The following is a 15,107-nucleotide window of genomic DNA, read 5'->3' as shown; positions in this document are numbered from 1 at the left end:
ATCGTATGAACATTTCATTGGTCAACAAAGATGTAACGAATCAAATTCATCGATCAGATTTTGATGGTTCCTGTGCCTGGATCGGAGCAGAAACCCCCCGGATGCAACTGTGATTTTGTGTGTAATGTGTGTATGTATGTATGTATGTATGTATGTATGTGTATTACGATTCAGACGGATCAAGTTGTAATGCCAATTACAGAAGATTTCAATTGCCGGATTCAGTAGACTGGTTTACTCGTATTTTGTAATCTCTTTCCCTCGGCCGCAAACAAATGGAAGGAGATCCACCTCAATGTCCGATTCCGACGGGAGATATTTCGGTTCGGCGGGTCAAGCGGACAAACGATTCGAACGATTCTTACATGAACGAAAGAAGCAGAGAGTCAAGGGAGAGTCTAATGTAACATTTTATCACTTCGACATTCATTGACCAGCAACCTTCCGCAATTGGCGATAAAGTCCGCATGCTCAGATGACAGAACTTGACACTCGGCTGAGCAAGCTGTTACAAGGTAGAAAAGAGAAGAATCGATATAGGTCGTTGAAGGAGTACGATACATCGTCTAGTTCAGCTTTAGTCGATTTTGTAAGTCATTCCCGTCTAAGAAAAGTGAGATACTAGCTGAACAGGTGTATTCTAGTCATCCAACGATTACTTGTCCCTAACTTCCTCTACACCCCTTCGTGAATCATTCCTCGCTAGATTGGCATCAACGCCTTCGATATTTGGTTCGACAGGATCTCGTTTACTCAGCGGATGTACTTCTTCCCATTCATCACTTGAAAAACGCTTCGAAGAATTCTTCAACTCCCCTTCAGCGTTATTGTTCAACTCAGGATGGGATGCGAATGTATCCTTCTTCGCCACCGTTCCTCAACCCAACGATTGGGTTATTTACGATGAATTGGTACATGCAAGTGTCCATTCTGGTTTAAGATCATCCAGAGTTCCTGTGGAAAGAAGGATTCCTTTCAATCATAATGATCCAGAATCAATCGAAATTGTTTTGAGAGGCATAACGAAAGAAGGTAGTTCAAATGATAAATCAACTGTTTTCTTCGCTATGGAATCGCTTTATTCTATGGATGGGGATTTCTCTCCTTTACCTTCATTACTAGATGTTATAGAACGATATATACCTAGAGAAAGACAGTGTGTGGTATTGGATGAAGCTCATTCGACGGGCGTATACGGTGATAATGGGAGAGGTATAGGTTATGCTTTAGGTGAAGAAGGTGGATTTGACATTGGTGATCGCAGGAAAAGAGGGAAAGGAAGGATTGACGTCAGATTGATGACTTTTGGAAAAGCCGTTGGATGCTCAGGTGGTGAGTCCGAATCCCTCTCATGAATCATTCTCGCTAACACAATATCTCATGTTCAAAGCCGTTTTACTGTGCTCCCCGACAGTTCGATCATTCTTAATCAATTTCGCTAGACCACTCATCTTCTCTACTGCTTTACCTCATTCAACAATCATATCCCTAGAATGTGTGTGGGATGTCTTACAAAGTGAAGAGGGTGATCAGGTATGTCCTCTTTGACTCGTCGGTCAAGTACCTCCCCATAGCTAAATCGATCAATTTTTACAGCGACGACAAAATCTCATGAGCATATCAACATACATACATACTCTTCTAGAACAACTACTATCACGTACCCCTTCTGACATATTACATTTACCGCCTGATCCAATCATACCTTTCGCCACATCACCGTCCAGCTCTTTACCTACAAAACCCGGCTCGCCGATATTGGGTCTTCTCACGCCCTCACCTCATGCCCTATCGACTTTCTTGCTTGAGAAAGGATTCATAGTGAGACCCGTCGTACCGCCAACCGTTCCCCCTGGAGGGGAAAGGGTGAGGATATGCCTTCGAGCTGGTATGACGAAGGAAGTAATAGATGGTCTGGTGGTTGCTCTAGGTGACTGGGTAGATATCAGGTTAGCTGCGAAGAACGAGGTCAGAGCGAAGTTGTAGGAAAAATCGGTTCGTGTACATATATATACCCTGCATCTGTTTACATGAATAGTATTTATTGCACGGAGGCAAACCTAACTATCTCACTGCAAGTCTGCATCTCGGTCATAGTTGCCCTGTAGCATCCCCAGCTCAGTGCATGACTGTACCTAAGCCCATGAAGGCTAGAATCAACAGCTTTTCACATCAAAGATAGACTCTCAACGCGTGCGAGCCTTTCGGGAATCCCGGCCGATTCGATGTCTTACGTAATTGTTGCTCATCATCTTCGCCCACCGTGGAGATGACCTCTGAACGCCATTTTATTGGTTCGTCACTTCGGCCGATCGAGTCAATTGATTTCCATCTCTTTCTTGAGTGAATCATTTTCTATTTTTATATAGCTTTGCTCAGTCCCACATCTATATCAATCGTTCAATAATATTCCATCTATAACTAAAAGCTCTTCCACCAGAGATACAGAGCATCAACGCATACATCTTATATCATGTAAGTTCTCGGACCTCCACTCGTTCTTACAGCCTTCGTAGCGTTTTCCTGTAAGCAGCTTATTAAGCTGACTCGCCACTAGTCCTATTCATCCAGATTAATCAGTTATCATGCCTGTACCCACCTCCGCCCCAAGAACACTATACGACAAAGTATTCGACGATCATGTCGTTCACTCAGGTGATGGTGATACCCTCTTATACATCGACAGGCATTTAGTACATGAAGTCACCTCTCCTCAAGCCTTCGAAGGTTTAAGAAATGCTGGACGAAAGGTCAGACGACCAGATTGTACTCTTGTTACCGTTGACCACAATATTCCGTGAGTTACCTTCTAAACATAATGGAATCTTACCTTCGAGACTGTGGTGCTGATGTATCAACCTGCAGTACCGCCTCTCGAAAAAACTTCAAAGATGTTACATCTTTCATTGTTGAAGCTGATTCACGAATGCAAGTATCAGCTTTAGAGGATAATGTAAAAGAGTTTGGTCTTACTTACTTTGGAATGTCAGACAAGAGACAAGGTACGTGACAGCTTGTCAGCAATATGAAAGACTGTTGCCGAGCTAAAAGTGGCGAACAATAGGTATCGTACATATCATTGGTCCAGAACAAGGTTTCACCCTGCCCGGTACTACCGTCTGTTGTGGTGATTCCCATACATCCAGTAAGTTCTCCTGTGTATCAGTACAATGAATCAATACTGATGACCATTGCAGCGCATGGTGCTTTTGGAGCCCTTGCTTTCGGTATCGGAACATCCGAAGTCGAACACATCCTTGCTACTCAAACCCTTCCCCAAGCCAAATCTAAGAATATGCGCGTCACCGTGGAAGGCAAAGTCGCCGAAGGTGTCACATCGAAAGACATCGTCCTTCACATTATCGGTGTGATTGGTACTGCTGGTGGTACTGGTTGTGTTATTGAGTTTGCCGGTTCTGCCATCCGAGAACTCTCGATGGAATCAAGAATGTCAATATGTAACATGTCAATCGAAGGTGGTGCTCGAGCTGGTATGATCGCTCCTGATGAGATCACCTTCAAATACCTCAAGGGACGACCTCTCAGTCCTCGAGATGGAGAAGAATGGGATAAAGCCGAGGCATATTGGAGATCCCTCAAATCCGATGCTGGAGCTAAATACGATATCGAGGTGGAGATTCGAGCGGAAGATATCATCCCTACCATCACATGGGGTACTTCCCCTCAAGACGTTGTTCCCATCAACGGTGTTGTCCCTAATCCTCAAGACTTCCCTGAAGCTCAACGACCTAATGTCATCCGATCTCTCGAATACATGGGTCTAACAGCCGGTACTCCCATGGAAGAAGTCAAGATCGACAAAGCATTCTTCGGTTCATGTACCAACGGTCGAATTGAAGATATGCGATCTGCTGCTAGAGTCATCATTGCTTCAGAGAAGAATGGCGGTCCCACCAAAGTCGCTGAGGGTGTTTACGCTATGATCGTACCTGGTTCAGGTCTGGTGAAACAACAAGCTGAAGCTGAAGGCCTGGATGTCATTTTCAAGAAGGCTGGATTCGATTGGAGGGAAGCTGGTTGTTCAATGTGTCTCGGTATGAACCCCGATCAACTTAAACCTGGAGAGAGATGTGCTTCTTCTTCCAACCGAAACTTCGAAGGTCGACAAGGTGCTGGTGGACGAACTCATCTCATGTCTCCTGCAATGGTCGCCGCTGCCGCTCTTACCGGTAAATTCACCGATGTCCGAAAATTCATGGGCACTCATCTCGGCGAAGATGGTGGACTCAAGATCACCGAATATTCAGACTATCTCTCCCCCGTTGACACCCCTGCTCCTCCTGTCAAGCCTACAGAGCAAACAGCAGAAGGTCAAACCCCCGTCAAGCAAGCTGCTGCCGCTTCTGCCGGTCTTCCTAAATTCAATGTCGTAAAAGGTATCGCAGCTCCTATGTGGGAAGCAAACATCGACACAGACAAGATCATTCCCAAACAATTCCTAAAGACCCTTCTCCGAACCGGTCTCGGTACAGCTCTTTTCTGGACAATTCGATATGACGTTCGAACCAATGAGCCCCTTCCAGACTTCGTTTTAAACAAAGACCCATGGAACAAATCGTCTCTTCTTGTCTGTACCGGTCCCAACTTCGGATGCGGCTCTTCGCGAGAACACGCCCCATGGGCACTCAACGATTTCGGTATTCGATGTATCATGGCACCTTCGTTCGGTGATATATTCAAGACCAACTGTTTCAAAAACGGTATGCTTCCACTTGAACTCCCTCAAGCTGATCTTGAAGCATTATATGAAGACGCATCTGCAGGATTAGAGATTGCCGTCGATCTAGAAAACCAACAAGTCGTAAGACCAAATGGTAAACCACCTATTCCATTCACAGTAGATGCATTCAGAAGACATTGTCTCATAAATGGTCTTGATGATATTGGATTAACACTTGAACATCGACAAAAAATTGAAAAATTCGAAGAGAAACGTACTTCAGTTTGGCCTTGGTTAGATGGTGTAGGTTACGCTAAAAAAGGTCAAAAAGTTATTGCTGTACCTGTTAGAAAATCTGTATCTAAAAATGATTGGTAAAGGCATCTTCCTATTAGATGCAGACTCGGGAGAGAAAGGAAGGGACTCTTGTCCTTGTTGTATATACCTAAAAGATGATTTGATCCATGCATATCTTGGACGTCTACAATCATTTCTCAACCCACTTTCATAATCATATTACACATCAAGCATATCCTCAAAGTCCAGCTGTTATGTGCACGCACATGGCAAAGTTGACTAAATTCCATAAAATCTATTTTACCCTGTGCTAGATATGTCTTGGTTTGTAACCTTTTGCTCATTTGCGATTTTTGCGCTTTTTTACCCTAAAATCCGGCGAGTGTGATTTTCATTTTCGCTCGACATCGTGGGTAGAAAGGAAGATCAAACGTTTTCTTCGCGGTCGGATTCGATTTGTACTGACATGAATCAATTACTCCTCTGCATATAAAACTGACGATCACTCCGATTGTACACAAGAAAGCAATGAGGTGAGGCAAATCTTGTAAGTTTATACCAAAATCATATATGACACATCGGATGGTATGATCGTTCGGACTGGAAGCAATCAATAACGAGTTGAATTTGGGTGATGATATCAGGGGCTTGTCAAATTTCACTGAGTCAATTCATTGCATTTTGAATGTTGTTTGTTTCTCTTTTCATCTCAGGCTGGAAGCTGGAACCCATTCTGAATTTCACAAATAAACGAGGAAGGGTAAGGATTTCCAACCCTTAAGAAATATGATGTGAGATAAGCAAACATGACGATCGTCAGGAATAATATCCTATATGAACGAGTGCACTAAGGTTACTACTAAGGATTGAGACTAAGGACTAGGACTAACATTTTCTAGCCTTCTGGTTCGTTCAGATTGTAAGCTTTATTTGTTTGTCTTATTTGTCATAAGTTCATCGGTCACAGAGAAAATCGACGTAAACAAGCTAAGCTGTCAGTGAGTAATGAATTTACGAAAAGTATAAGTATAACTCTATACACAAACATCTGTTTATCCCTTTCATTCTTTTCTTCTCATCTCATCTCATCTCATCTCTCATCCATCTCAACATAAACAAAACATAAAAAAGAGTAAATCACAGTCATTTTGCATACTTTTAATAACATCGGAAACAACAAGTCACTCATTTAAAAGAATTAATAATTAAGATGTTCGCCAAATCAGTTGTTCTTTTCCTTGCTTTAGCTGGATCAGCTTTATCTGCCGATCTCACCATCCAGACTCCAGCTTCATTAATCACATGTCAACCTGCACTTTTATCTTGGACAGGTGGTCAATCCCCTTATTACCTTGCTGTTATTCCAGGTGGTGAACCTTCAGCTGCTGCTTTACAAGATTTAGGTGAACAAACTGGTAATTCATTAACTTGGACCGTCAACATCGCTTCTGGTACTTCTATCACCCTCAAAGTAACTGATTCTACTGGTACCGTGAACTACAACCAAGCTGTCACTATCCGTAAGTTACATTCTACATCTACACGCACTGATCTTTCCAGACTTGGAGCAAAAAAGGGAAAAGAGTGGAACACTAATCTTGATACGATACATTTACAGAAGCTGGTTCCAGCACCAACTGTTTGACCGCTGCTGCTACCAGCTCAGCTGCTTCAGCGTAAGTTATCGTATCTTGGTATCCTCGCCGTTTCCTGATGCTAATATCTCCGTCTTAGCTCGACTCCTGCCGCTGTCAGCACTGCTTCCAACGCTGCTGGAGTAGTCACCTCAGCTGCATCAGGTTCATCTATGATGTCTGCCTCTGCCAGTTCCGCCATGATGTCAGCTTCTTCCGCAGCTGCCTCCTCCGCTGTCGCTTCCAAGTGAGTCTACATATCGTATCGCTCACGGTGTGACATTGACACGACACTGAACATAATCACTTGTTATTTACAGGGCTTCTTCCGCCGCTTCATCAGGTGTAGCTGCTGCTTCTGCCGCCAAATCTTCCGGAGCTTCAGTCGCCTCTGCTGCTGCGTCCGCTGCCTCTTCAGCTGTAGCTTCTTCAGCCGCTATGCCAGCTTCTATGCTCAACGGTGCTGTCGTCGCCGTTGCTGCCGGTGTTGTAGGTCTTGCTTTCGCTTAAGATTAAGCCTCAAGCACAACAAATCAACAACCAATAACCAGACACCAACGACTCACAATATTCTTCACAATCAACATCAATCCTTTCACTTTTCCCCCTTATTAATCCTATCGCATTTAGCATAAACATCTCATAGCATATACGATCATGATCACTCTTTTTTATGCCTTACGCTTCACGTACTCATGTCCTTGATGTAACCTCTATCTAATCATACTTGTCATACCTGCTACACTTTTAGACATACAGCCTGTGTGGTGCAGACAACAATTGAATTACTTCCTAGTCCTCGATTTTACTGATACCGGTCCTTACAATTGTTGAGTCGCGTCGAATGTATGGAAGGACGCGTCGGCTTAACTGCCGCTCTAATTTGATTCAATAGGAACCCAATCTTCGGAAGACCAAACTTTTTTGTTTATCGAGGGTATCTTATTGGGTACGGTCACCCAAGAACAAGCCAACGCGGTTTTGGTGAAGAAGCAAAGATGAAGCATGTAACACCCAAAGTTGAAACTGCAAGTGAACGTTGAAAAGAAGATGAAACGTCAAGCAAACACCCCCTCCTGAAATTCCAGATCATCAAAAGGAGTTACTTGTCAGGCACGTTGATGACCCTCGATCAGATCTGGATGGTACATGTTTGAGTCTGGAAAGCGTGTCGAAGAAGAGACGAAACACGAACGGAGTAGACACGTTCATCCATTCATCAATCAATCATTTTGCAATGGGACCTCGAATGAACATGGGAACCGGAGAATCACACGGCGCAGAAGAGGTGGGATTGACATTGAACCCGATCAAACTCCCCGATAAACGGCTAGAAAGTGTACTGGAAAGAACGACCATTACATGATATTTTGAGTTTATGATTTGGTGATTGTCATCAATAAATGAGTCTTCAAGGTCCTGGCAAGGGGGTAAATCAAAACTCTCTTTTTTCATGATCGTTGTCAGAGGAAGGATGGGATGTGAAGAGAAGACGACGAGGGTGAAGTTTTGTTTGCGTTCACCTCGCCCTTCTCTGTGAACGCTGTAGGATTACTCATGATTAAGACGTGATAGAAAATACATATAAGAAGAGTAATGATTTTCACAGATCCAGACAGTATCTCCTTTTTTTCTTCCATCTTCTCTCATCCGATTGCACATTGACTCCAATCCATTCACCATTCGCCATACACCGCTTTCATCATCATCACTGCCTTACCATTCCTTGTCGAATGTCTCGGTGATCAATATTGTATACCACGCTAGTGAAGTCACACGTCCTTTGGCTACCTTTCCCTTTCCTTCCTTACTTCTTCTGACAAAAACCTCACCTTGACGACCGAAGTATAAAAGAATACGCTTTCAAAATGACATTAACATTACGATCTAAATCATCTAATTCGACTTCAACCTCTCACTTCTCGCTTTCGCTCTCAAAATCGAAATCATTGTCGCTATCAAGGACTAGAAGAAGAGCGAATACCTTATCCCCTTCTTCCTCTTCATCTGCCGCGACTACTGAGCTTGAGACACTCGAGTTGTCGTTACTTCTCGATACCAAACCTATCAAACCTACTATCGAAGAGACTTTGATAATACCCCAAGAAGAAGAGCAAAAGCCGCTCGGAGGAAAGATTAAATTCGTTATCAACGATATTCCAGAATCTGACGCCAAAGTATCATCAAAACTTGTCAAAGGTAGGAAGAAGTACATGACGGAGGTGAACAATAATCCTCAGGATTTATTGCTCGACTTGACAAAATCCAATATGAACCGCGATCACAACCAAGTGAGTCCAAAATGTACTGAAGTCTGACCACTAAACGAGATAGTCAATGAAATATTCGTATTTTGGAGCTGACGAGACTTTTTACTATTCTTTCTTCGGTATTGATAGCTTCTTCCTTCACCCCTCATCAAAACGACCTTCCCCAAATCACCATACCCATTCCCACCTACTCCTCCGACTTTGTTACCTCTGCCATCTTCGAGAGATAAAAAGTACTCACATAGACGATCAAGATCATTTTCTGAATTAATCACTTCATCATCATCAATCAGTCAACCATGGCGTGATAGAGATACTTGGTTAGCGATGAATGCTGCCAAACCACCCATTATACCTCAAAGGAAAGGGTCGATTCCCGCAGACTTGACCCAAGGTGGATGGAGAGGAAAAGGAGGTGGTACTTTTTTCGGAGCAGATATGAATTCTCCCATACCTGGAAATAAAGTAAGAGTAAAACCAATAAGTCCACCTACAAGTCCTAGCCGATCTTATCGATTCAATCATAAGAAAGATGGTGAGATAGTCCATCATGAAAATGAGATCATCACATTCACGCAATCTCCCGCTTCCACTATGGAATGTTCACCTCAATCACTGAATGAGTTGATCGATCAGCATAAATCAGATTCAAGTTGGAATGTTATGGACGTCTCACCCGCTTCATCGGAGGAAGGTCATACCACAAGTAAAAAAACACGTTACCATACCACCTTCGAAGAGGAATACGATGATGACGATGATTTGTTACCGCCTTTGCTGCCACGTACCATCACTCGAGCCTCATCTTTTTCCTCCACTTCTAGGAATACTACGCCCATCCCTTGGGCTCAAAGAAGTGGGAACATCTCACCAGGAAACAAGACGCCGACCTCGTCGTTACCTCGAACGCCTTCCAGACAAGCTAAATGTCCTACATCATCACCTTTGGGCGATAACACTCCAAAAACATGGATGCAAGTTCATCCTTCGCCACCTAAGACTGAACGAAAGATCATTTCACCACTCATGACACCCAGAACACCCGGATCACCCACCAAAGGTGCACTGAGGAACGGGTTCAGACCACAGAGAAGATCGACTTCTCCTCTTCCCCTTACTCCTCCGTCAACGGAAGATGACGGTAAGTCTGTCAAATCACCTGGAAAGAAGTTCTGGAAATCACTCAAGCTGGGATCACCATCAAAAGGGGGAGAAAGGAGAGTTGGATTTAGACGACCAAGTTTCGATCAAGGTGAAACTAGTCCAATCAAGAAGATTGGATGGTTTTAAGAGACGTCACTTCCATTGGCTCAAGCACGTTAAAAAATAAGTTAATGATCGGAGGTGAACATATATCTGAAGAGAAAGTTTAGCTTGAAAGGCAGGCCAAGAGGATACAATCTTTCAAAACAATTCAGAGCACATTTCTGGTCTCACTATACAATACCCATTCTGAGTCATGCTTGTATGTATGAAAGATTATGCTCTAAATTCATGTTTTTGTACTGTTTACTCGCAACTGCTTGAGCAGTATTTGCCGAGTATCATTTGAATGTATTTTAACTATATATACTACTATTTTACCGGGAAAGAAATAAAAGATTTCCAACTATAACCCAAAAATTGCCCAAGGCTAACATTCAATAAAGATGATGAGGAGCGAAATGAAAATTGTCCTGGGAACATTAAAAGTTCCGAAATTTCAGATTTGTTAAGCGGGTGGGGTTGTAATATTAAATAAAAAAATGAGGGACTGCTTCCAATCGTATTTATTGAGATCTGAGACAATCGATCATCAGCTTTAGATTCGGGAATGGTCAGGTGGTAGCAAGAGGTCAGACTGACTTTTTTTGTTTCTCAATTGCCTTTTTCCTCATCAACATGAAAGGCATTAATCTATCTCTCTTCTTGAGAGAGGAAGATGCTGTTTCCTGAATTGTTAAATCTGAAGTAGAAGTAGACGTAGATTCTAATTCACCGTTTGAGAATAAATACCAAGTATTATCTCTACATCTATCTTGACCTACATCTTCCAACATATCTTCACCACCACAAGCGCATAAAACACCAGATTGTAGTTGTGAGTAAGCGGCTACTTGTTTATCTGAACATCTTGAGAAACAAGCAAAAGGTGAAGGTACTTGACGTAAGATTGATGTAGGGTGGAAAGTCGTTGAACATCCAAGTGGTTTAAAGGTGGATGATTGTTGTAACTAAGTTTATGCAAAGTCAGCTTGGTCCTTTGTTCAACAGTACCAAACAACTAGATACTCACGAAAATCGAATCAGGTGCAGGAGCAGCCATAGTAAAAGGCAATAAAAGTACTACCGCAAGGGTTTGAAGGATTAGACTGATTGAGTGCATCTTTGTCGACGGATTATCTTGCTCAAGAAAGGTATGATTAGGAGTACGGGTGGGCTAATCTAGGTTGAGTAGGGTAAAATCGAAAAATGTGTTAAATGAATGTGTGTGATTGATCTGAACCTGCAGATATAAGTTGGTGAGAAACAAGAGAGTGTGGTGTTTGATATGCCTTCAAGGCTATTCAATGTCGAAAAGAAACAAAGAGAAAAACGGTGGAAATGAAGATAGGTATGATAGTTATAATGACATGAGGGAAAAAGAAAAAGATATCAGTTTGATTGACGTTGATTAGTTCATATATATGACATGCTTTCTGTCTTTCAGATCCCATCATACCATATGGGAAAAACAGGTTATCCTATATCCTGAAAGTGCATGAATCAAGAAGTGAAAATCCCACTTGCGGATTTGGGATTTGTGGTTTGTGGTTAGTCATGCATTTTCATGTCCGGGTGATCATTAGTCTTTCCTTAATATTACTACTGCAAGGCGGAAGTGTTTCGATCTTTTGGAAGTCTTGGATTTCTCTTTGAGGCTTTGAGGCTTTTCTCAGGAACATCATATAGAAAATAGTGGTGATACATCCCAAAGCAAAGAAGATACTCGAGGACGCCTTCAAAGGCTTTTTCCCTGTTGAGTTCTCTATATCATGAGTCCCAGTAAACCTCCTCGACAAGATAAGATTCCGAGTATAAAACGATCAAGGACTTATGGGGAGAAAGCGTTATCCAGTGAAGGAGGGAAAGCTGAAAAGAGACGTAGAAACAAGGCGTATTTAACATTTTTATCAGTAAGTTTTGATACAATTCTTACCAACTTCGTCTATAAACGCCCCTGCCGACCCAAAAAGAAACATCCGAACGCCACATGTTCTGCTAAATCTTTGCCTCCAAACTCCTCAGTCGAGCTATACGGCTGCTGACGAAAGGCTGTAAAAGGACCTTGGAATCTCAGGAACGCCTCTTATGCTTCTTACTTCTGTCTTGTCGTGTCGTGTGTGGTTGTGGTGAGTCAATAAAAGCTCTCTCCCAAATAGTTATTGCAGGAAAATGATCAGTTACCCAATCGAGCGTATTTTATCGGAGAATATTAAACGCCAAATGCCGTGATTCGCTTCAAAAGGCACAGCCATTCCAGCCGATCATTCTCAGGTATCAAGGCAAAATACTGGGTCAATCCGGAGACAGAGAGCTCCGATAGAATGTGTATATTACGGCATAGATGGTAACCTTATTGGTGTACAAAAAATCGTAAAATACCAAAAGCCCGAATCCGGCTGTTCTGATAACGCGGTACCATATCTTACCAACGACAACCTTCCTACATCGCATGTATTCAAGGATTGGAGAAGCGCCTTCAACTTCATCCATGTCTTAAGTGTAAGAATATGGTGTGTAGACGGAATGGGTCATTCGAACGCGTAGCTTTCTTACCATAGTGAGTGTGGACTAGACCAATTCAAGCTATGAGCCACAGAAAAGCCACGCATACCATTCTGTCATGAATTGCTTCAAGCGATGGGGACATTCCTTTGGTGCAGATATCTGTAAGATGGATGTCAAGAGTATGAAAGGGTCCTCAAGTGCAGTCGCCGGTGGTCCAGGACTCGAGTCGACGTGTACGGAAGTCATACAGAGATCATTCGATTGAGTCGGCAGCTAACACATTCAGGAGTCTTCATGCTCAGGACTGTGATTTACACTGGGATCACCACCAGTGCTCTTAATACCCGATGCGATCCCTGATCCAGATCAATGAATACACCATTCATCATAAGATCGTGTTGTACATTTACATGATGAGGCGAACCCCGATACATCCATCGTTTTTGTTTACATACAAGGAGGCCCAAAATGATAAGCTGAAAGTTTGGAGTTTGATCTATTCCATTGATATATCAGTCGTTGATCCAGTCCGCATAGACTGTTTTCTTCTTCTGTCATCGTCCTCGTCGTCATCTCTGTAGCGCTTAATATCAGCTCAGTCTGCACGTGTACGTTGTGTTAGCACTCACTCTTCTTCCTCTGATGCTTGTCTTTTATGCCCATTGCCTGTTCTAGCTCCAAATCCAGCTTGCTGTACCGTTCTTTGAGCCATTTGTATCGGCTCATACTCTTTGAATTGATTTTGAAACTAAGACAGATGAGTCAAGCGGTCAGTCAACATACACGAGAGTACGTTTGACGTATATCAGAATGATGTGAGGGAAACACAGCAAATTCTCATGTTTCAAAACAAACTTACACTCATTGTACTGACACAATACCTCTTGCTCTGTACATACGCTAAAGCGTAATCCGCTGTCCAGTTGAATTTCCACATCAGATAACCAATGACTATAGCAGGTGAAAGTGCGATGCCTCCTGTGAGTGGATAAGTTGTTAGCACTGGCGTTATCACAGGAAAAACATCATTCGGCTGTCGCTCTTCCCCTGCGCAATCAATCTCGCTCATGCTCCCCTTTCCCCCACTCAATCTCCTTCCTCCTCTCCTTGTCTCCTCATCCTCTTCCTCCTTCCTTTCGATGCCCCAGCTCCTCCCCCTTTCCCACTAAACAACTTCGACCAAACGACACACATAATGAGATGGTCTTATCAAGTACGAGAAGCACGTGGACGTTCCTGCAATCAACCAGAAAATCGAAACTTCAATTGACTCACCGTTACAATGAGCCAATACAATGCCGCTCATTGACATAGCCTCCTCTATAAAGTCTCTACATTGTGGAAAGATAGTAATTAGATTTTGATCCTGCAAATCAAAGCATATGTCAGCACGTAAGCCAACTTCACACGTCAAGGAGACAAAAAGCAAAATTTGAGATTATGTATATTTTCAGTATCTGTGTGAGTGGGTTGGGGGGCCGTGAGAACTGACTTTCAATACTCACGGTGTTATCACTTATATCCAATGTCATATACCTGAATTCAGTTGGGAATCTAGGATAGATCAAACTTTTCTCTTTCTTATCTCTTATACATAAGCTAAAATTGATTTGTCCCGCAAGTCAGTATATGTTATTTGTAAATCAGTTGCATCCAGACGGACAAGTTCGTATGATAGAGATATGAGAATGAATGATGATGGAGAGAAGTTGATCTTGAAATGAACTCAAAAAGCTCACACATGCGTTATACCCATTAACTTCATTTTATTCAAATTTGTTGAAGATTGAAATGGTCCGAGGTATAATCCAGGTATTATTTGTTGAGCTTCTCTACGCATTTCATACCTGGACAATGTGACGAGTCAGCGATTTTTCTCTCTCCTTCTCTCCAGTACGTTTTCAAACGCCCTGTTAATCTCATTGTTTTCTGCCCTTCATTACATTCCTCCTGCTTGAACAGGGAATCTGGGCCTTGTCCGAATAACGTTCCGGTGGAATTCTTCAAATGGACTTGACTGTCAACTCACCTCCACTCATTGTTACCTCCACCTATTGGATTCGGACTCGTTACAGGAGGTGTCCTTGATCCACCTGGGTTCTGATACTGTACCAACCCGCCTATTCCATCTGTCCCCCCATATGAGGTGTTGTTCGGCGTTGACAACTGAGACGAGTTCGAATGAGTGGACGAAGATCCAATTGGTGAGAAATCCATAGTTCTCCTAGAGGAGGATCCTGCTGAGGAACTACTTCCATTTATATCCATCCCACCACTGGTCCCTATATCTATATTTGTATATGTGTCGTACTTGATCTCGGTATCAAAGGGAACGAGGTAAGTTGGAAGTGAAGGTGGTAAAACTGGTTTACGAGGATTTCGTCTTATCTTGATCAGCTATCACCCGTGTTGTCAAATATCAGATGAAGTCAAGTCAATGGTATAGTCAACCTATAATATAATGATGAAAGATGT

General features: G+C 42.7%; 6 protein-coding genes across 6 annotated transcripts; 4 read left to right on the top strand and 2 right to left on the bottom strand.

Annotated features, from left to right (window-relative positions):
- Positions 1-475: 475 nt before the first annotated feature.
- IL334_003272 (uncharacterized protein) lies at positions 476-1,986 on the top strand (the record flags this gene model as incomplete). Its single annotated transcript, XM_062935006.1, has 4 exons — positions 476-589; positions 645-1,332; positions 1,391-1,533; positions 1,597-1,986. The coding sequence occupies 4 exons, from the start codon at positions 476-478 to the stop codon at positions 1,984-1,986; spliced, it is 1,335 nt and encodes a 444-aa protein (XP_062791057.1).
- Positions 1,987-2,585: 599 nt separating this feature from the next.
- IL334_003271 (3-isopropylmalate dehydratase, large subunit) lies at positions 2,586-5,059 on the top strand (the record flags this gene model as incomplete). The annotated part of the gene is made up of 4 exons (XM_062935005.1): positions 2,586-2,797; positions 2,866-3,002; positions 3,065-3,145; positions 3,198-5,059. 4 exons carry the CDS (start codon positions 2,586-2,588, stop codon positions 5,057-5,059), a joined length of 2,292 nt encoding a protein of 763 aa, XP_062791056.1.
- Positions 5,060-6,188: 1,129 nt separating this feature from the next.
- Positions 6,189-7,122, top strand: IL334_003270 (uncharacterized protein; the record flags this gene model as incomplete). The annotated part of the gene is made up of 4 exons (XM_062935004.1): positions 6,189-6,498; positions 6,597-6,654; positions 6,713-6,859; positions 6,933-7,122. The coding sequence occupies 4 exons, from the start codon at positions 6,189-6,191 to the stop codon at positions 7,120-7,122; spliced, it is 705 nt and encodes a 234-aa protein (XP_062791055.1).
- Positions 7,123-8,480: 1,358 nt separating this feature from the next.
- Positions 8,481-10,172, top strand: IL334_003269 (uncharacterized protein; the record flags this gene model as incomplete). The annotated part of the gene is made up of 2 exons (XM_062935003.1): positions 8,481-8,903; positions 9,012-10,172. 2 exons carry the CDS (start codon positions 8,481-8,483, stop codon positions 10,170-10,172), a joined length of 1,584 nt encoding a protein of 527 aa, XP_062791054.1.
- A 479-nt stretch (positions 10,173-10,651) lies between these two features.
- IL334_003268 (uncharacterized protein) lies at positions 10,652-11,247 on the bottom strand (the record flags this gene model as incomplete). Its single annotated transcript, XM_062935002.1, has 3 exons — positions 10,652-10,661; positions 10,728-11,095; positions 11,158-11,247. 3 exons carry the CDS (start codon positions 11,245-11,247, stop codon positions 10,652-10,654), a joined length of 468 nt encoding a protein of 155 aa, XP_062791053.1.
- A 1,881-nt stretch (positions 11,248-13,128) lies between these two features.
- Positions 13,129-14,900, bottom strand: IL334_003267 (uncharacterized protein; the record flags this gene model as incomplete). The annotated part of the gene is made up of 7 exons (XM_062935001.1): positions 13,129-13,207; positions 13,262-13,380; positions 13,492-13,610; positions 13,908-13,998; positions 14,138-14,231; positions 14,372-14,479; positions 14,662-14,900. 7 exons carry the CDS (start codon positions 14,898-14,900, stop codon positions 13,129-13,131), a joined length of 849 nt encoding a protein of 282 aa, XP_062791052.1.
- Between the last annotated feature and the right edge of the window lie 207 nt (positions 14,901-15,107).

The sequence above is a fragment of the Kwoniella shivajii genome, chromosome 4 (assembly GCF_035658355.1).
Source record: "Kwoniella shivajii chromosome 4, complete sequence".
Taxonomy (NCBI): Eukaryota; Fungi; Basidiomycota; class Tremellomycetes; order Tremellales; family Cryptococcaceae; genus Kwoniella; species Kwoniella shivajii.
The sequence above is the reverse complement of the archived record's forward strand: the minus strand, read 5'-3'. Positions and strand labels throughout refer to the sequence as shown.